This window comes from Pseudogymnoascus verrucosus, assembly GCF_001662655.1.
Source record: "Pseudogymnoascus verrucosus strain UAMH 10579 unplaced genomic scaffold scaffold_3, whole genome shotgun sequence".
Classification (NCBI taxonomy): domain Eukaryota; kingdom Fungi; phylum Ascomycota; class Leotiomycetes; order Thelebolales; family Thelebolaceae; genus Pseudogymnoascus; species Pseudogymnoascus verrucosus.
This window is the reverse complement of record NW_017263654.1, coordinates 325007-344418: the sequence shown is the minus strand read 5'-3', so window position 1 is coordinate 344418 and position 19412 is coordinate 325007. Positions and strand designations below refer to the sequence as shown.

The 19412-nt window shown below is 51.9% G+C and overlaps 6 protein-coding genes across 6 annotated transcripts; 3 read left to right on the top strand and 3 right to left on the bottom strand.

Moving 5' to 3' along the window:
- Window positions 1-3952: 3952 nt before the first annotated feature.
- Window positions 3953-10006, top strand: VE01_01128 (uncharacterized protein). The gene is made up of 5 exons (XM_018270655.2): window positions 3953-4538; window positions 4607-4996; window positions 5087-5198; window positions 5255-8209; window positions 8262-10006. Exons 2-5 carry the CDS (start codon window positions 4791-4793, stop codon window positions 9645-9647), a joined length of 4659 nt encoding a protein of 1552 aa, XP_018134358.2. The 5' UTR covers window positions 3953-4538; window positions 4607-4790; the 3' UTR covers window positions 9648-10006.
- Window positions 10007-10179: 173 nt separating this feature from the next.
- On the top strand, window positions 10180-12070 carry VE01_01127 (uncharacterized protein). The gene is made up of 4 exons (XM_018270654.2): window positions 10180-10362; window positions 10479-11010; window positions 11066-11236; window positions 11303-12070. Exons 2-4 carry the CDS (start codon window positions 10603-10605, stop codon window positions 11720-11722), a joined length of 999 nt encoding a protein of 332 aa, XP_018134361.1. The 5' UTR covers window positions 10180-10362; window positions 10479-10602; the 3' UTR covers window positions 11723-12070.
- Window positions 12070-14029, bottom strand: PZF1 (Strongly-conserved Zn-finger binding protein (TFIIIA)). The gene is made up of 2 exons (XM_018270653.2): window positions 13843-14029; window positions 12070-13786 (listed from the first exon to the last, which is right to left on the bottom strand). The coding sequence occupies exons 1-2, from the start codon at window positions 13940-13942 to the stop codon at window positions 12225-12227; spliced, it is 1662 nt and encodes a 553-aa protein (XP_018134362.2). The 5' UTR covers window positions 13943-14029; the 3' UTR covers window positions 12070-12224.
- A 107-nt stretch (window positions 14030-14136) lies between these two features.
- On the top strand, window positions 14137-15132 carry RPB6 (DNA-directed RNA polymerases I II and III subunit RPABC2). Its single transcript, XM_018270652.2, has 3 exons — window positions 14137-14284; window positions 14378-14797; window positions 14853-15132. The coding sequence occupies exons 1-3, from the start codon at window positions 14250-14252 to the stop codon at window positions 14887-14889; spliced, it is 492 nt and encodes a 163-aa protein (XP_018134359.1). The 5' UTR covers window positions 14137-14249; the 3' UTR covers window positions 14890-15132.
- On the bottom strand, window positions 15040-16304 carry VE01_01124 (uncharacterized protein). The gene is made up of 4 exons (XM_018270651.2): window positions 15961-16304; window positions 15480-15886; window positions 15300-15407; window positions 15040-15241 (listed from the first exon to the last, which is right to left on the bottom strand). Exons 1-4 carry the CDS (start codon window positions 16220-16222, stop codon window positions 15164-15166), a joined length of 855 nt encoding a protein of 284 aa, XP_018134360.1. The 5' UTR covers window positions 16223-16304; the 3' UTR covers window positions 15040-15163.
- A 48-nt stretch (window positions 16305-16352) lies between these two features.
- On the bottom strand, window positions 16353-19389 carry VE01_01123 (uncharacterized protein). Its single transcript, XM_018270650.2, has 3 exons — window positions 18325-19389; window positions 17031-18278; window positions 16353-16983 (listed from the first exon to the last, which is right to left on the bottom strand). Exons 1-3 carry the CDS (start codon window positions 19135-19137, stop codon window positions 16564-16566), a joined length of 2481 nt encoding a protein of 826 aa, XP_018134365.1. The 5' UTR covers window positions 19138-19389; the 3' UTR covers window positions 16353-16563.
- Window positions 19390-19412: the final 23 nt, after the last annotated feature.

The window sequence follows — 19412 nt, the reverse complement described above, 5'->3', positions numbered from 1 at the left end:
AATTCCCCTATCCTCTCTCTGGTTACGCGTAACTAATATCCCTAGTTGTCATCGCGCCCTCAATTCCAGCAACAACAATAACAACGACGACGGGGACCTAGAGATCTCACCCACCCCCCATCTGCCCGCCTCCCTCCCTACCTCCCCGCATTTGCTATTCCCGGTACCCGCCACGTGAGGGCCCAGGTACGAAAGTAATTTGGACTGGGGGGGGGATGGGGGAGTAGTCGGTGTGAGTGGTTGAGGCCGGGGAGAGTGAGTGAGGTGCCAGCCTGACATGGGCTGGCGATATTATTGGTGGGTCCAGCGTCCCCCTTCTTCGTTCCTTTCCTCCCTTCTCGTTGTCGCCTTGTTGAATTTTCGCAGTGGACGACGACTACATGGATGGATGGGAGGCATACTGAAGGACACATTGTAGAAACAAGATGTGTGTGTGCGATACTTGTTAGAGAGTACTCTATGTATTCTATAGTGCTGCACCTCAGTATATAGATTTTCGGTGCAGTTTCTCCCGTGTCCTCTAAATCATGTGCCGCTGCTGTAACCGTACTCTCGTTCTACCGTCACAATCACGGTACTCTACAATCCTGTGCTGGATAGAGTGTAGATTACTCAGTACCCGTAACTTGCGAGGTGTCCGCTGCACCAGCGCTCAAGTACCGGCGGCCCTGCCTCCCCAACCTTAATTGGCACTGCTATACATATACATCTCACAAAAGAACCTTGACGCTGGCCAAAAAACAATCCACCTCTGACTATTTATTTTCTAGCTGTGTGGCAAGATACAATTCCAAGCACAGAAACAACAATCCAGATCAATCTCACAGCAGTTTAAAACCACTGCCCTGCGCCTACGAACTTCACGACATCCACCACCAGCGTGCGTGCGTGTGTACCCCCCCAACCATGGCCCACACCCGCCCCATCGCCTGGTCCCCGCCGTCATTACCTTTCCCGTCACCGCCCCCCCTTGTCCCCCTCCGGCTCGCTCGCCCAATCTCAATCCCAAAAAACGTCTTTCGCCCACCGCTGGTTGGCTGCCTCGTCCACTAAAATGCACCCGACTGCCGTCCGCGCCAGCGCCAACCTCTTTTGCTGGGTAGCCATTAGTAGGGAGTGTTAGGAGTGTTAGGGGTGTTAGGAGTTAGTGTAGAGGTTGGCGCGACTTGTCCTGACCGGAACGCTAAGGGGGTGGAGTAGTATTGGCTTTTTGGGTATTGGGTGGGTGGGCGTTGATATTGCAACTTGAAGCGAGTGTAGATGGATGGGATAGGAGAGACGATGGGGTTTCTAAGTTAGCTGAGGAGTTTCGCGTGTAAAAAGGAGAGAGCAACAACTAACTGTCTCCTCTCTTCGTGCATGTACAGTTAGTTACTACTCGTACTTTGTTTCGCCTACATGTCGCGCGACTAATCCCATGTATCCACATCATACTTTGCGCCTATAGCGACTGTCCGTTGAGCCTTCGTTGCCGCCGCGGGATCGATGTCCCCGTCTATTTATTACTTGTGTCCTTGCCTCGATTAGGACTGACCGCAGTCCCTCTCCCTCGAGGGCGCATGCGCTGTCACCCACTGTCACCTACCAACCCCCCACCCCCACCCCCCGCCAGCCAGCCAGCTAGGCAGTCCAGAGATAAATATTTTCCTCGTCTGTTCTTCCCCCCCCGTCGCTGACCTGGTCATCCAACCCCCGATCGTCCGTTCTCTTTCGTCGCGCGCATAACAATTACCAAGTATTTCAATCGATATTTTACATGTCTCTCAACAATAATTTCATGCCCTGTTAATTCGATCTGCTCCATCCACCGCACCATACCCAATCTAGGAAATGGCTTGAAATCGCTTTGGGCTGCGCTTGTGCTACTTGGATGTTTGATGTTCCCAAGGTGTGCCAAGGGGACAGGAGGGGACGATTGCCAGCCATTCCATTGGCCCCGTCACCCTCGTCCAGTCTGTCTGAGACCAACAGTACCCTGCCTCCCATGCCTGCCTCCCATGTCTCCTAATCTGTGGCTCTCCCGGCTCTGCCTCCCCCAAATAAACGTTCTCTCTTTTGCTGCGCGGCCATTTCATCAGAAGAGCAAAAAAAAAGGAGAATATCCATGCCGGGGCGTCAGGTACGTGTTAAGTTGCGGCAAAGTTAGGAGTAACCCACCCATCGGCGAGGACTCACAATTGAAGGCGGGAAGGATGGCTGGGCTGGGCTGGGGGCAAGGTCTGTCTGGCTGACCCTTTTCTGCACGGACAAACCGTGGCAGCCACCCCAGATACCACACCCAGAGACAAGGTGCGCAAGGCAGGGGTGGCAGGGAAGAAGCGTAGGTAGCCCATGGGCTATTCCTGCAGCACGAGAACACCACCAGATCCAACTAACGCGCAATTGGAGCGGCTTCCACCTCCAAGTACTCCCAACCCTTGCAAACCGCAATGATTGTCGTGTCACGACTCTTCTAGCAACCACTACTACTGCACCACTGAACTGAAGTGAAAGTACAGTGGAAGTCCCCCTCCTATGAAGCCGTTGACTTTACTGTCAGCATAGCTGGAGGAGAGGAAAATTTTGCATGTCGAGGGCTTAGACATGCGATCTTATGCGGGTGATTGGTGTTTGGCACGTATCGTGGCTCGTCTGGGTTGGAGCCCCAAATGTGAGTAACACCAGCGTCGTTGAAGAAGGGAAGTCCCTCTTTCAGCGGCGAACGCCCAAAGTCGATCATCAGGCACCTACCTTGGTCGGCTGGGAATGTTTTGTGCGACTCGGCCTGCGATGGGGGGGGGGGGTCGGTTATGTATGGTACGACGAGGAGATACCATGATTCAGTCCTGCTACACTGCGGGAAGATAGATGTGAAGCCTTTCGGAATAGATCTTGCTCTATTCCCCTCTCATACGGAGGCCAGTGTAGCGATACCCCTCGCCCTATGATTGCTCCCCTCTCATATGGAGTCTAGTCGGTGTAGCGATAGATACCCCCTCGCTCTACGATTACTGTTCTGTCGTCTGTAGTCAGTATGGCCCGGGTTGGATCTGCGCTGGGGGGGACCCGAATGGAACTTGCATCGTGGAGAATACAAGGGCGGCCTCATGCTTTTGAGATTGGGATGGACCTTTGAGATATGCCAAATGCAAAGGGGGATCTGTCAGAGTAAGTACTGATCTGTGGCAGAGTGAACCCAGGTCTCACACTCAAACCAACCACAAACAAACAAACAAACCTTGATAACACAGACAGCGGGACAGGAAAGAGGAATTGGCGTAGTAGAGAGAACGGAGATGGAAGGGGTCGAGACAATCTGGAATAACATTGTGAGTTGGGAGGATGTATATTGTAGTAGACGCCGTACTTGGAGCCGTACTTGCGAAGGTATGTAGGTGCATTGCTGTGGTGTGGTACTGGTGAGGGTATACACAGAGATTGTATGTACATACTGTGGAGTACTCGTGAGTGAGTATAACAATAGAAGCTTCTATCCACTCGATTCGTTAGCCTCGTCGTCTAGAGTTGTAGAAGTGGCAGTGGCAGTGGCAGTGGCAGTGGCAGTGGCAGTATAGTAGAGTAGAGTAGTATAAGTGCGGTATAGTAGAGTAATTAGAGTAGAGTAGAGTAGTAGAGTAGTAGAGTAGAGTAGTAGAGTAGAGTAGTAGAATACTAGATTAGTAGAATAGTAGAGTAGTAGAATAGTAGAGTAGTTAGAGCACCAAGAGCAGTGCAATATAGTACGAAGTAAGTACCTCCTCTACTCTTCTGTATGTGGAAGTGTATGTACTATCCTAGTGTAGGTACTTCCTCAGTAGTCTACTTTGTATGTGTATGAGACTAGCCAATCTGCGTATCACCCAATCTTGCGCAGTTGCGCCCTTTCGCTTTCGCTTTCGCTTTCGCCCTTCCCTTCTTCCCTTCCCTTCCTTGACCAGCGTGCCCGCAATCACCCACCACCCACCACCCACCACCCACCACCCACCACCCACCTCTTCAACCCCATCTGAACGAGACTAAATCGAAACTAAGCCTCCTGAGGTCCCTACCCACACCCACGCCCACTCCCACCACTCCACCACCTTGTCACTGTGCTGTACTCTGCCGCACCGCCTTACTACCTTACTACCCATATCCAAGATCTTCTGTTCCTCATCTACGATCATCTCTCTTCCCCTACACATCTATCTCTACCGGTGTCGACGACTTCTACGTCCTCGCTCGCTCTGCCGCTGTCACGGTCTTGTTATCGTCACATACGCCCTACCACGAAACGCACCCTTCGATTCGAAGCGACCCCCCGTACACACTCTGTCACCTGTCACAACTGGTGCGATCAATACATCCCAGAAACTCGCAGTTAGTTACGCTGGCGACATCGTCCACCTCACCATTACGACGCTGAAACCCCACGACTGCACACAACGCAGACATACACATACTCAAACGCTCCTACTTTTCGCCTACCTAGCGACGGTTGCCTCTCGCGCAAAAAGCAAACTCTGGGTCATCTTATGTGGAGATAAGTTGGAGGTCATATAGGCAGCTTGCATGGCATTGTACGGTTTGCCGCCTATTGTTGTTCCGTAGGTGGAGAGAGCCTTTCGCTGACAGGGGACAATTTCAGAAACCCCGACTTCTACATCTACAACATCCCGGATCTTCGCCTTGACAAGCTCTTCGGCCTAACTTCGAATCTCGATATTTGCGATCGCTCTTCACGACCACGGCTGTGAAAAACAATACGTCCAACGACGCGGGGCCTTGGCCGACGGCCTTGACACACGGCGGTTGCCATATGATCGGTCGAAATGATGGCAGGCAACTTCCAGCAGATGGGGAATGCTGGAGGTAATCCAGTGATGATGCATCAATCACAAGCACAGTATCAGGCGCAGCAGAACGCGATACAAACTGTGCTCCTTCAGAACATCCAGCAACAGACACAGACGGCCACCTTATCAGGATGGCGAGCTAACATTCCGATCACAGAGCGCTTGGGTCAAGTGTGGCATATGTAAGTGTCTCGGGAACTTGCATTCATCTCCGATTCTCATTATTCGATGGAGCGTACCGACACTTGGACATCACGACTAACAGATCATAGTGTCACTCAGTTGCGCCTAACCAATGCCAATACTGTGGCAAACGACATACAAAAGATGTGCGGGTTGGCGTTGAGTTTTGAGAAGGGAGCCTTCGAAAATGCCGCGGATAGAGTGAGCTACAACAGCACTGGTTTTTGCGCCGAGGAACTTGCTGACTAGGAATTTAGGATACATATTTGGCACAGCTTCGCGACAAACTCGGGCAATTAACGACGGCACGAAACCAAATATCAATGAACGCACAAGCAGCGCTTCAGGCGCAAGCGCAAGCGCAAGCACAGGCCCAGGCGCAAGCCCAGGCTCAAGCACAGCAGATGGGGATGATGAACCAAGGAGGCATGCCGGGGCAGATGGGCAGGCCTAACATGGGCCAACCGGAGGCCCAGCAAACCTATCAGCATCTACAACATCAGATGCAGGCATCACCACTCCCCGTCCAACAACCACAACCGCAACAGGGAGGCATGGGGATGGCTAACAATATGCAGCCTCAAAACATGTCTCAGGCACAGCCACAATTCCAGATACCCATGCAACAGCAACAATCTCAACAGTCGCAGCAGCAACCTCAGCCTGGTATGAATAATCGCCCGCAAGGCACGCAAGCTCAGTTGTCACCGGCGGAGCAAGCTATGGTGCTCGAGATGACGAATAGGTATATGGCCGCTGCCTCGGAGGAGGACAAAAATAACATACGGATGAACATGCAGGGAAGAATGGACCCGGCGACATTGCTCCGCTATCAGGCTCAGGGAATGGATCCCTTGATTTTGTACTATCGCAACCAGGTAGTGAGTCGCCTACGACAGGAAAAGCTACGGCAACAGCAACTTGCCAACCAGCAATCGGGCCAAGGTATGGCAGCAAACAGACCCCAATCTGCGGTTCCAATGCAACAGCAACGATCGGGAAATCCCAATGCCGTCGGAGGCCAACCACAGGAACCACAGCAGCAGGTGATTGGTAGTGCCGATTTTGGCTTTTTAGGTGGAGTGGACCAACAAAACCAGAATGCGAATCTTGTTCAGGAGGCGGGGCAAATCGGAATCCCACAAAATGCCCAGCAGGGGAATACCACACCCCAACCGATCACCGGCCTACCCGGTCAGGGTGTAACACCAAATAACCAGCGTGTTGCGCAGAACCCAAATGTGAGGGCGCAGCAGCAGTTCAACGCCCAACAAGCTCAACAGGAGCGCATAAACCAAGCCGCTCAGGCACAAGTTCAGGCCCAGGCTCGTGCCAAAGCTCAGCAAATGGGGCTTCACGGCCAACCTGGCGGCATGGGACCCATGCCTCCAGCGCAGAGCCCAGCCATGAACACGCTAAATGCCCCTCTCGTCAGAGCACCGCAGCAAAATCCTGGAGCAGAGAATCAACAGTTGAACCAATCTGGACAAGCACACTTCGGACAGCCTATCGACCCTCGTTTCGCCGCGGCAATGAACCAGCGGGCCGGAGGCAATGGACAGAACGCCGGCATTATGTTTCCCGCCAACATGACGCAAGAGCAACGCCAAAAGCTCTCAGCATTACCTGCAGACAAGCTGAATGAGGTTATTGGAAAGTGGAATGAGCGAGTCGTGCCGCCTGGGCAGCAGGGTAGGCCAATGGGGCCAATGCCGGGGAATGGCCAAATGGTCCGGCCCAACCAGGGAATGCCACAGGCTGGGATGAAACAACAGAATGTAGCGAACCAGATGGGGGCTCAGTTTTTGCCAAATGGCCAGCAAATTCAACGTCCTAACCAGCAAATGATGGCCGGAATGAACCCGCAGCAGCAGATGCTCATGCAGCAACAGATCGCGAACAGAATGTCCCAGCAGCAAGCGCAGGGCCGCAATGTGCCGCAGACCCCAATGGGAGATATGGCTGCCATTAGCCAAATCGACCATATGGAGTTCCCAGCACAAGCGGTTCAGAATATTCCACGACAGGTACCACCGGAGATTAAGAGGTGGGGCCAGTTGAAAACCTGGGTTGCTCAAAACTTCGGAAATATGCCCCAGTTATTGGAGCAAGTGAAGCAGCTTCAAAGGATGCACTACCAAGGCCTCGTCCGCGCTAGAATGACACAACAGCAGCAGCGTTTGCAGCAACAGGCCGGCAGGAACATGAACCAAGTAGGCGGCCAGCCACAAATGGGCGTAAACCCCGCGATGGGAGCTCCTGTTGCTCAGATGGGCCAGCCACAGCCGCAACAGAATCACCAAATAGCACAGAACATGGCTAGCGCAGCGACCGTGTCCATGGAGGACATCCAAAAGGCTAGAGCGCATCCAAGCGGAAGATTGGCAGGCATGAGTGACGATCAAATCAGGGAAACGTTGGTCAAAAATCAATTGCTGAACCGACAACGGCAGCTGGCGCAGATACAACAACAGCAGCAAATGCATCAGGGGTTAATACCCCAAGCGACTGGACAGGCCGGCCCTATGGCTGCTGCGCAGCGTCCTGGAGTACAACAGCCCCAGGCTCAGCAAGGGCAAGCAGCGCAAGGACAGAAGATGGCAAGGCCCCAGAGCGGACAACCAGCTGTGCAGCCGACACGCCCACCACAAGCTCAACCGTCAGCTGATGTGAAACAGCCTACGGCTGCGCAAGCGCGTGCTGCAAAGGCTAAACAGCCAGCATCATCTCCAGCTCAGCCTCAACAAGGCAAGAGCTTGAAGCGAGCTAGTAGTGATGATGTTGTTGAGGTTCCGAATCCAAATGCTCAGCAAGCTGCCAGGCAGACTCAGCAGCAGCAGCAGGTGAACCAACAGCAGAAGCCCGGACAGCCACAACCGCCCCGGTTCAATCTTACGGCAGAGCAGGTAGCTTCTCTTACTCCCGACCAGAGAAAGCAGTATATCCAGAGCATGCAGCGATTCCAACAGAGCAAACCCCAAGTTGGTCCTCTGCCTACGCCGGAAGACATGACGCTATTCCACTCAATTAGACAAGAAGAAATCTCGAAATTCAAGGCCCCGGAGGACTTGCCGATGGATCAAAACACGAGGCAGGCTGTGGCGAACAAGTTGGTTAACACAGCACCGAAACTCTCAAATGTCTCTAAAGTGGCACCACGCTGGTTCGCCATTACGCATGATGAGAACCGATTGAGAACCTTCTTCCGCACTGTAAGTTTCAGCGTATATTTCCCTACAATAAACCATGACTAACCCGTCCTAGCAAATCAAAGTTGCCCAGCAGTTTGAGGATCCGTCAATGCAGACCCCGAAACAGACCTTTTCTATGGGGATGAAAGATGTCGACGAAGCTTTGAACATTGCCCAGAACATGATTGCGGATGTGCTTGTCAAATACCCTGGCCTATCAAGATCGCAAGGTGCTGCAGGTCCAGCTACTGGCCAGCCTCCAGCCACTGGAGCTATGCCTCAGCCGTCCGTGCCACTCAATGCGGCCAATCTTCAGCAACAACAGCAGGCATTGGCGAAGCAGCAGCAGCAAAACAAGGCTCGCAACCGCTCGGTCAGTAAATCACAGACACCAGCGGCACCGACTACTTCGCAACCGCCGTTTGCCCTCAACTCACCCCATGGCGTGCCTGTCATGTATGGACCGCCGCAGATCGACTCTACGCAGCTCCATATCCCGCCCAAGAAGAAGAGGAAGAACAGCAACAGCTCTCCACAAGCTGCCACCCAGAAGATCCTTCCTCCGCAAGCTGCTGGCGCGCCGGATATGCAACAGGAGCAGATGGGAGAAGTTAAGCAAGGGCCAACGATGTGGGGATGCCCGGAGATCGATTGTGACCATTTCTTCAACGATCCATTTGCGACCGAAGAGGAGCTGGAGAAACACAAGGAAGAAGAGCATGTTAAGCCTCTGAAGGAGCCTGTAACGTTTATGCTAAATCAATTGTCGCGGATGGTTGGCCTGGAGGAAGATGGAACGACGAAGAAGAGCGAAACAGCAGATGGAGCCGCTGATGTCGACAGCAAGGGTGCAGCCGCTTCTGCAGTGCCTATGAAAGCACAGACTAGCACAACCGGAAAGCCTAGCCCCGCCACGTCCACCAAGACGACAAAGCCATCCGATGGGAAACAAGGTACACCAGTAGCGGCGAAACAGGTTCCTGCCAAGGGTCAGCCTGCACCTAAGGCTGAGCCGACTCCAGAGAATCTATGGGCCAACTCGTCTGTCAATCCCCAGGATCTGCTGCACAACTTCCAGAAATTCGAGACTGGAGCCGGAGGTGCCATCTCGAACATGGACGTCTATCGCTCCATCACGCCGAACGACACGCCGGAGTCGAGCAAGGATGGGATCTCTGAACCCAATAGCGATATCACGGAGGGCATGGATCTGAGCATCGACCTTCACTCCAGCGAGTTTGACGTCAACTGGATGCCCTTTGGGGCGAGCGTCGCGGATGACCTCTTGGGATTCGGGGAGATCACCGTCGGCGGCGTGGACGACTCGGTGATGGTCGACTCCGACCTGTTGGCGAACAACGATTCCCAGTCCTGGGACCAGTTCATCGACTTCTCGGCGCCGGACAAGCCGTTTCCGTTTGATACATCGTTGTTCGGGATGAACGAACAGGATCTGTAAGAGGATGATGTATCTTTATTGAAAGAAATTTAGAGGACGGGGGGGGCGTGTTCTTTTTGGAGTTATTTTGATGAGTGCTTTGATTTTTGGGGGAATATCTTGGGTCGATTCGAATTTTTACACGGGGCGCGGGAATTGCGGTATCTGTTGGAAGGGGGAGATTAAAATTTTTGATGGCGATAGCGCGGCGTTGGGGGTGATTGATCTATTGTATGGAAGCTGGAAGCTGAGCGCGACTGTAGGAAGGAAAGAAAGTACGGTTTACTCTAGGGGGGTGTATTTTAGTTTTTAGCTCTCGGAGCCCGTGACGATATTTTCTCATGAATATTCTTAATGATCTATATATGGTTTTCTGGCGATCCACACATCTAGGCCTTTTGACTCTTGACTCAAAAAAGTGACAGGTTTGAAATGCCCCTGGGAGCATAGGGGTTTGCGACTGCGTTACATGCCTAAATATGACATCATGTGACCTTGAACATCAGCCACAGATCACGTGTGGCTGGTGCCGATCAGGGTCCCCAGCGACCTAGCAGGGTTACTCGGTAACAGCCGAATGAACGTGTGGCTCGCCCCCCTCCCGTCTTCGAGCATGCTTACGCGACTGGAAATAAGTAACTTATTTATCACTGCATTTACAACTAGAGTTCCTCTCACAATATTATCCGCGTTCGAAGATCTCCTTTTACTTTGTTTGTGTAAGAGGACGTTTCTTGTAAGTCTATCTTATTCTTTCAATTCATTTGCTACGGCATTTGGCATACGCGGCGGGGTTTGGTGTGTTGTGCTTTTCCTCTAAAACGCATGGCTAACGCGTGGGTGATTTATTAGGAACGAGACACAACGCGACGCAGTCACATCCGCTCACAACATCCACCTTCCACCACCACTTCCCATAAATCCCCGCCCAACCCGCCTCCTATCTCTCTCTCTCTCTCTCCCAAAAAAAAACAAAATGGAGACGCCCAGCCAACCCACACTTTCCCGCATCGCCCTCGGCGCGCTGGACGTCAACAAGCACCTTAATTCCCCGCTTGGCAGTCCTAAGAAGTCGGTGGTTAGGAAACGGGATTTTGTGTTTGGTGATGGGGATGCGGAGATGGAGCCGGTGGCGAGGAGCTTGAAGGAGAAGTTATTGGAAACTGCGGAGGTACAGGTGGAGGTGCTGAGGGAGACGCCGGTACGCGTTGTTGGGCCCAAGGAGGAGCCGAGGAGTGAGAAGAGGAAGGAGGCGCCTACGGATGTGGAGGGGCGCGAGGAGGGGAGTGTTAAGGTTGCGAGAACAGACGGGGGGGAGATGGGTGGGTTGGGTTTGGCAAGTGAGGTGGAGGGGGTGGACGCGGAGGGGGATGAGGGGCTTGAGGTATGCTATTCTTTCTTTACTAATGGGTGAGGACCACGTGCTAATGACAATGCAGTCGACCCAAGCAACATCCGTTCGCGCCAGGACACCATCAGTGTCTCAAGAGGTGCCACTGGAGAGCTCATACTCTACAGTCCTCACGTCCCCCGACACAGTCCCCAACTCCGCAAGGGAATCACCCTCCCCAACCGCCCAAGCTAACACCACCGACTCCGAGCTCCGCGAGGTAAACTCCCTCCCCCCATTCCCTCCCTCACCAAAACCAAAGAAACCCCCACTAATTCCCCCATAGAACGCCACCGCCCTCCGCCTCCGCCTAAAATTCGCAATGTACAAGCTCAAAACAAACCAACACGACATCCCCCTCTCGCGCCTCGAACTGCTCCCCGCCCTCCCAAGACGGAGTTCAGCACCAGCGCGTCCCACCACCGCCGTTGCCAACTCTCCCCCCAGGGCTGATTCGGAGATCGAGGAGCCCGGGTCCGCGACGCCCAGACCCCAGAATAGGCAGTTGATGCTGGATGTGGATGTGGATGTGGATGTGGATGTGGATGTTGAGGGGCTGTCGTCGCCGGAGAAGGTGGAGATGCTGACGCCGCTGCCGAGGCATATGCAGGTGGAGGCGACGGGGGGCGATGAGGAGTTGACTAGTAGCGGGGTGAAGGGAAGGGCGGCGGATGGGTTGTTGAGTTTGATGGGGGTGAGGGAGTAGGGGTTTCGCGTGCGTCGTGCTCTAGTGGCTTTTGGTCGTGACTGCCTGGGCTGGATAGGGAGAGGACGGGTTATACAGTACTGTGATAGTTGCTCGGGGTCGTTTGGGTTAGGGCTGCATATAAGTCACGGCTGGCTTGCTGTGCGGGTTAGGGAGGAGGTGGGAAGGGATGGTGTTTTTGGTGTATTTTTTGAAGTTTAAAGGGGGGGTTGCATATATGGGATTAAAGGGGGATCAGGTTGTGTACAAAGTATGCCTTGGCCACTTATATAAGGGAGGGTAGACTTGCTCGGCTGAGCAGCACGGGTTGTAGTAGTACGTTGCTCGAAATCAAAGATCAGAAATGATGGTTTGAATCTTGTTCTATTCTCATGAGGTCATAAACACATATATGCTTGGATACACCCAAGCGTGCTCTTTTACCAAGCTCAAAAATCGCTAACAATAAGGAGAGACGCAGCACTTGCGAATCCCCCCATATAAACTTTTACCCACCCCCCATCTAAATCTCTAGATCATATGTCTTCCCAGTCATATAATCCGGCGGCTCGGGATACTCCAACCCCCCTTGAAGCCCCATATCAGCCTCCCCTTCCTCCACCCCCATAAATCCATCAAGGCCATAATAATCATCATATAAAACCACATGATCCCAATGCGGGCAACTAAGGCGCTCACACTCCCCCCTATCATCACTAATATGCGGAGGCCCATTATACATCGGCTCCGGCGCCTCCATCATCATACCACCGAAATCCGGCTGCAGCATCTCGGGCTTCGTCTCGAACACGGGAACGACGCCGTGCTTCACGCGCTTGTGCTGAATGAGATCATAGTCCCGGGAGAACATCCAGTCGCATTCCCCGACGTCGCAGGGGATGTTGCGGACGGGGTCTTGGGCGTAGTTCGTCCCTGTTAGGGCGTTAACTGCGTCGTCCATGACGGACTTTGCCTTGCGTGGCTTCGCGCCGATGCTGTTTTTCTTGACGCGGCGGGCATTGACTGTGCTCGGGAGCCCGAGGTGCTGGGTGCGGATGTGGTCCTCGAGGTTGACTTTGGAGACGAAATCCTTCCCGCAGGCATCTGAACCATCCCATGTCCTTAGCTTAGCGGACTTGCTGAAATCCGTTTGGCCGCAGATGAAACGCTGGCCTTCGTGCGAGGTGCGCACGTGGACATCGAGGTTGTATTTCTTGGTGAACGATTTATCGCAGCCGGGGTAGGTGCATGGGATCTGTTTCCTTGCTGGGGAAGAGGAGGTGGCGGCGTGGAAGGTCTCGATGTGGCGTTGTAGCTCGCGCTCGGAGGAGCATCGCAGGTCGCAGAAGATACAGTTTGCGTGCTCGTTGCGGATGTGTTTGGCTAGTTGGGTGTTTGTGGGGAAGCCGGCTGGCTGCGGAGCGCCTTCTGTGGTGCAGACGTCGCACCAGAATCGGAGGGCACCGTGGAGGCGGTCTTCGTGTTTCCTTAGGGCTCCGGCTGAATCGTATCCCGCCGTGCATTGCAAGTTTGTAGTCGGGTCCATAAATGTGCATGGGAATGGGGTCAGTTTTAGGTGGTCTGAACGAATATGACGTTGTAGGGTTTGATGTTTCCGGAAGGTCTCGGTGCACGGCGGATATTCCGTGCAGCGAAAGCGTTCATGTCCCCCATGGGCTGCTTGATGTCTTCGAAGTCGTGTAGCCGTTAGAAAACTTTTTGTGCAGCCTTCCCAGTCACAGTGGTGGTTTCTTTCGTGCGTGTGAGATCCCTTGATATGCTGCTTTAAATGTTTCTCTTCTATATACGCTTTATCGCAGTCTGCATATGTGCATGCAAATGGACGCTCATTCGTATGTGACCGGAGATGAGATGCAAGGCGAACAGGCCTGTTGAAGGTTTTCGTGCAACCGTCATAGGTGCATTTTATGGTCTTTAATTCTGATGGGAATTTTCGCTGCGGCGGGGAGAACGGTGTCTGTGGAGTCTCTGTAGGCTCGAGATCCTCATCATGAGAAGCATCGGATTCGCCCTGGTCTGAGTAATTGTCATCGCCGTCGCTATCAGAACTGAAGAATGCAGGATCTATTGCCCATTAGCATCTGGCAGAATAGCAATGAGGTAACCACTTAGCAACTTACCAATGGCAGAAGATTCGATCTTTGCTCTCTTTGACGAGCCACGTAGAGTGCGTGTGGCCTTCCGTTTAGTATCGCTGACTTCCATGATGCCGCCCTCCATAAATTTGGTCTACAGCGAAATTGTTGTTGTCATGATCAAAACTCTGTGCGACAAAGTTGACATAATTTTGCGGTTGGCACCGAGTGGTTGTGGAGGTGACAGAATATTTTGGGACAAGGGAGGAAGGCGGTGAGCCAAGTTCTTGTCGCAAACCTTAAATTTTGGCGCCAAGCTAAGGTATCTTGCTGAGGAGCGTAAATTCTTTGTGAGTGCGGAAGAGCCCCATCAACAACGGCCACTCTCCACGCCTGTTCTCCGAACTCTACAATCACATCCTCTCAAATCAAAAGCGCGCAATCGTTTCAACATGTCTGACGCTGGAGATGATTATGGGGGAGGAGGGTAAGTGCACATGGGGGACTAATGAGGTCGCGTTCTGCCAGCCACCAGCAGCGCGATAGCAATTGACCCTTCATTACTAACACAGTGGCACAGAAACTCCCCAGCATACGAGGATGAGGAGCCCGAGTACGACCCAGAAGAGCCAGAGCCATACAACGGCGAGGACGAAGTTGCCCAGATCGATGACCTCCAAGCCGCACAGAACCCCGACCAGCTCCTTGCGACTGGTGAGCACGGTGTTGTGATCTCTGGCGACCCATCAGCAGCCGCCGCCAAAGGAAAGGATAAGGCCCCAAAGGATAAGAAGATCGCGAATGACCAGAGGACAACCACTCCGTACATGACGAAGTATGAGCGGGCGAGAATCTTGGGCACAAGGGCGCTGCAAATCAGCATGAACGCACCGGTTTTGGTCGATTTGGAGGGCGAGACGGACCCGCTTCAGATCGCCATCAAGGAACTGAGGGAAAAGAAGATCCCTCTGATTGTCAGGAGGTACATGCCAGACGGATGGTAAGATTTTACACCTCGATTCGTTCTGTCTTAAGTGCTAACCTACATGTTTCAGGTATGAGGACTGGACTTGTGAAGAACTTCTCACTTAAGATTTGGCTCGGATGGGTCCCTTTCTTCAATACTTTCTGATTTCTTAGCGATGCATATGATAATGGGTTCTGGATGGAGAAAAAAATGGCGTTCTGGACACGACTGAAGTCTGGTCTGTACATCACAATGAAAATACAGGAGGCTTGATTGTTCACATATACTGTATTTGCGTGGTGCATGCTGGCTCTAGTGCTAAGCTCTAGTCATTCGTGTTGGCCCTATCACTACTTTGAGAGACGGGGAATGTGTAATCTGAATACAAATCAAGACCTTCTACAATAGGCGTTTGGCATGGTAGTTGATGTGGTCTTCGGAGAAAGTGGAGATGAAGAAGTAGCTGTGATCGTAGCCCTATTATTCCTGTCAGCTTGTCGTCTTATGCTTATTGAGCTGCCACAATGGTTCTTACCTTCTGCATCCTTAAATTGATCTTGTCGGCTTTGCCCTTGGACTTTGCAGCCTCTATGAAGTTCTCAGGCAGCAACTGGCCATGGTTGTAAAAGTTATCGGCATCGCCCTGTTGCGTGTTAGCACACTATGTTATCTTCCCAAGAGCTACTAAGGCTCTCTATCTATTATGACCACTCACTACATCAATCAGTGCCTCGAAGTCACCTCCCCATTTCTTAATAAGCTCCGTTGCATCCCATTCATCATATTCCTCCTCACTCTTCAAGTAACCCCCAAAAGCCTTCTGTCCCCAAGGACAGTTCTTCGGGTTGGAGATTGGCGCGAAAGCGCTGACGCTCTTATACATCCCCGGGTTCCTCAAAAACAGAGTTAAGGCTCCGTGGCCACCCATTGAGTGGCCCATAATGCTCACTCGGGAGCTATCTAGGTTCTCAAACTGTCCGTATAGAGCTACTGGAAGCTCTTTTGTGATATAGGAACTCATCTTGTACCCCGCCGCGTACGACCCTTTCGTCGCGTCGAGGTAGAATCCTGCACCCGTGCCAAAGTCCCAGGACTCATCTTCGCCTTGAACACCGAGACCCCCTGGCTTTAGTTAGCATGGACTCTGTCATACTACTGGGGAGTGTGAGAGCTTGGGTGGGAGGTAGGGGACGAACTTGGACTTGTATCAGGGTATACAATGGCGATTCCGTGCTTGCTGGCAGTCGCCTGGAAGAAGCCCTTCTCCGCCCCGTTGTCCCCAGTACATGTCAGGCCTGCCAGATAAAAGATGACGGGTACTTTCCCCTTCTCGGCTTGAGCGGGCAAGAAGAGGTTCAACTTCATTGTCGAGCCTGTCGACGTCGCATTGTGCTCAAGTTTCAATAAATTCCCCCCGAACGACGCAATAGTCGCCTGGACACTGAAAGCCTTTGCCATATTGAATGAATGAAATAGGAAGTGACGTTCAATTGCCTTTACTATAAGAGAAAGAGCGCAGGGTCTATGGATTTGGGACGCTTTTTTATTGTCCGAAATTGGCCGGGCCAAGGCCTATGACGATGTCACTCACCCCTCTACCCCGCTTCCGTAACCCTGGGGTCACGATAATCCGCAAGGCACGATCATAACAATATCTGAATGGGCAAAATTATAATACCAACGCTCACTACCCATCTTCAGATCATAACTTTATCCATGGGCGCCTAAATCATAAATGTAACCGTCGTCGCTATCATAGCCTCGTGATTCATACACCATCCAAAACAAACATAACCCAATCAACTATCCCGTAAACCCTCGAATGGAGAACGCTTGGCCTGCTTGCCAGAGCCCCCTTCACCTGCCTCTATCTCCATCTTAATCCTAATATATGCCAACCTCTCGAAGCGACTGAGGCGTTTCCACCAATGTCGCCCAGCTTCGTGCTCGCTGATCCGTTCCAAAAGCTCAACAACCGATTTCCGTACCTCGATGTCCTTATGGAATAGCCCTAAAGCTATATAAAACACACCAGCTTGATTCACAGGACAGACGGAAAGAAGTTGGCAGATCTCGTCATACGTCACTGCTGCTTTTGAGAATGCAATGTATATCTCTCCCGAAGCCGCTTGGGTTAATTTCTGAACTTTCAGTCGGTCATGAAGGTGATGCAAGTCTATATATTTCTGAGGTTGAACGGTGAAATATCGAGCAAGATCCTAAGAATATTAATGGGAGTAAACTTTTGGAGTGACTGTCGTCTTACCTGGATAAAGCTATAATAGCTTCTAGTATTACGCCATCCTTCAATCCTGCTTGCATTTCCGGCAAGCGATTTTTGCCTCGCCCCTTCATCGCTCCAGACGTAGCCGTGTCCACTAGTGCCATCAGCATGTTTGGGGTCTTCTTCACTGCCTATGTACAGAGCACTAGCACCATACACTGTTTCCTCGAAGGCTGCTGAAATTCGAGCGAACTTCTCAACCCAAACTCTCCACTTTGATCGCACGGCATTTTCACCGTGCCGAGCAGCTATGCTTTTGAGAACATCAGCCATAAACGCAGCATCACCGGTTGGATCAGCAGACGTTGGCGTAGTAGATGTAGCCGCAATGGTATGAGTTGAAAACTGTGGGTTCTGTTGTTGGAAAAAGACCAACCCTTCAGTTACAGGTGCTTGCTCAATCCGAGGGCTTATTTTCATCCGTCCAGTCGGAAGATCGCATAGGACATCCCACCATTCTGGGTGGTTCTCAAACGTCGGGTTCGTCACACCGGCAATGAAACCTGGAACTTTGAGGAGGTCATCGATCTTGCTCAAATCTGTATATGGGAAGGCATGGCGTGTGAAGCCACGAAGGATACCTCCTGATGCTAATGCACAAGCAGCGAGAACTGCTTCAGCAACTTCACCAGAAGGCCTGTTGTGGCCTAAGAATATAACCCGCTTCTGAGTAAGAATGGCATTTACAAGGACGATGATAGGATGAGTATATGCCCCACCAGTGGTAAGGTGTGAGTGTAGAGTGAATGGCTGTGGGTTTTTAGCGTGAGGATCCCCAAAGGTCTGTATCAGTTTAATCATCGAGAAGTCGCCAACGGTTTCTGGCGCGATCGCAACCGGGACTTTGATTGGTATCGGAATCCCGTTGTAGATGACCCGTGTCTCGAATTCGTGAGTATCTCGAGGCACAAAGTATTCGGGGTGCCCTTGCTGGACATGCGCTCTCGTACCATTTCTGGTGAGATCCGATTTCTTCTCCGGGCTGCTATGTCCAATTGCTGCACTTTTGATCGTTTCTCCTCGGTCTTCAGCCATCCTTATATGAGTCATCTGCTCAAACTTCTCCAAGAAGAGATCTTGATTATCGCTCGTTTGTAGTAAATATCTCTCAAGGAGTGACAACCTTGGCATGAGCGAAAGATCCATAGTATTTACTGCATCGTATAAAACAGACAGAGTGGTTGGGTGGGGAGCCTTAAAGTACTCCTCCAATGCTAATAATAAAAGGGGCTAAACAGTTAGCAGCTGAACAGTATGAATCATGGCAGATACCAACCTTATAAATATGTAAGAATGGATGCCTTGTGCATATCGCCATGGCCTTCACAACAGCTCCTCTCTTGGCCGTTTTATCTTGCTTGGTATTCACCAAGTTTAAAACGTAAATAAGCGGAGGCCCTTCGCCTCCCTCATCTTCACTTTCTTCTGAGCTGTCGCTATCATCATCTGATGGGTGATTTTCTAGGTCCGCTTCGTCCTCTTCGTCCGCCTCGACTAGGCCTTCCGCAATATCCCTCCTTCTCTTCTTTCTACGGCGTTTCTCGGCCTTGAGTTCTGCCTCTTCCTCCTCCTGGCTCGTATCTTTATGTAGGAAAAATATTGTCCAATCTTGGTTCCGTACATGCGCTTGGTCCGGTAACATAAGTTCTGCGAGCATGTGTTCGTCTCCAGTTATAGCTACTGGATATTGGTGTTCCATGACAGGTCCTCGATCGATATCAAATGACGCGACAAGGATGTACTCGACATGATTCTCTGTGTCTCCGCGTGGGTATTGGGAACGCAACTTTCTATGGGAATGCGCATTGGGGTTGGACTTCACAGGGGACTGTGACGAATGTGGGGAAATGTCGCTCGATGGTGTCTTTGCTCTTTGGGTAGAGTTCCATTGGGATTGCTGGCCATCATCATGCGCAGGAGGAGCAGGGGACTTAGATATGCGCGAATGTTCGGAGACTTGCGACGCGGCGCGAGACGAGGGGAAGGACGAGAGGGAAGTTCGTCTGTTTGCCGCACTGCCATGGGAGCTTGTAGTGCCGTTTGTAGGAGGTCGATAAAGAATACCGCTGCTAGTCGATGTAGTCGCCATAGCTAGTATGGGGGGCTGAGGGCGAACTTATATTCGCTTCCAGCCAGTTTATATTAACGATGTGTGAGGCGCATTGGCGGGGCAGTTGATGCGCGGTGACGATAAACGAATGCGATCAACGAGTCCCACCTGGATAGTGTGACTGTTGCAAACTAATGTATCCAATATATAATCAATCCTGAATGTTGAATAAGTCGTATTAACTGTCTCGAGTTCTTTCGCAATCAGTTTTCCCCGATACTTGAAGCATTTCCAATGTCATGCAGTGCGTATTT

Excerpts from the sequence above, each read along its gene's own strand:
- VE01_01128 (XM_018270655.2), top strand. The coding sequence starts at position 4,791 with ATGATGGCAGGCAACTTCCAGCAGATGGGGAATGCTGGAGGTAATCCA. Across the intron at positions 4,997-5,086 it reads TTGGGTCAAGTGTGGCATAT|TGTCACTCAGTTGCGCCTAA; the intron begins GTAAGTGTCTCG and ends AACAGATCATAG. Across the intron at positions 8,210-8,261 it reads TGAGAACCTTCTTCCGCACT|CAAATCAAAGTTGCCCAGCA; the intron begins GTAAGTTTCAGC and ends AACCCGTCCTAG.
- VE01_01127 (XM_018270654.2), top strand. The coding sequence starts at position 10,603 with ATGGAGACGCCCAGCCAACCCACACTTTCCCGCATCGCCCTCGGCGCG. Across the intron at positions 11,011-11,065 it reads AGGGGGATGAGGGGCTTGAG|TCGACCCAAGCAACATCCGT; the intron begins GTATGCTATTCT and ends ATGACAATGCAG. Across the intron at positions 11,237-11,302 it reads CCGACTCCGAGCTCCGCGAG|AACGCCACCGCCCTCCGCCT; the intron begins GTAAACTCCCTC and ends ATTCCCCCATAG.
- PZF1 (XM_018270653.2), bottom strand. The coding sequence starts at position 13,942 with ATGGAGGGCGGCATCATGGAAGTCAGCGATACTAAACGGAAGGCCACA. Across the intron at positions 13,787-13,842 it reads GATCGAATCTTCTGCCATTG|ATCCTGCATTCTTCAGTTCT; the intron begins GTAAGTTGCTAA and ends AATGGGCAATAG.
- RPB6 (XM_018270652.2), top strand. The coding sequence starts at position 14,250 with ATGTCTGACGCTGGAGATGATTATGGGGGAGGAGG. Across the intron at positions 14,285-14,377 it reads GATGATTATGGGGGAGGAGG|AAACTCCCCAGCATACGAGG; the intron begins GTAAGTGCACAT and ends ACAGTGGCACAG. Across the intron at positions 14,798-14,852 it reads AGGTACATGCCAGACGGATG|GTATGAGGACTGGACTTGTG; the intron begins GTAAGATTTTAC and ends TACATGTTTCAG.
- VE01_01124 (XM_018270651.2), bottom strand. The coding sequence starts at position 16,222 with ATGGCAAAGGCTTTCAGTGTCCAGGCGACTATTGCGTCGTTCGGGGGG. Across the intron at positions 15,408-15,479 it reads TCGAGGCACTGATTGATGTA|GGCGATGCCGATAACTTTTA; the intron begins GTGAGTGGTCAT and ends AACACGCAACAG. Across the intron at positions 15,242-15,299 it reads TCAATTTAAGGATGCAGAAG|GGCTACGATCACAGCTACTT; the intron begins GTAAGAACCATT and ends CAGGAATAATAG.
- VE01_01123 (XM_018270650.2), bottom strand. The coding sequence starts at position 19,137 with ATGGCGACTACATCGACTAGCAGCGGTATTCTTTATCGACCTCCTACA. Across the intron at positions 18,279-18,324 it reads CATTCTTACATATTTATAAG|CCCCTTTTATTATTAGCATT; the intron begins GTTGGTATCTGC and ends CTAACTGTTTAG. Across the intron at positions 16,984-17,030 it reads GCTATTATAGCTTTATCCAG|GATCTTGCTCGATATTTCAC; the intron begins GTAAGACGACAG and ends TAATATTCTTAG.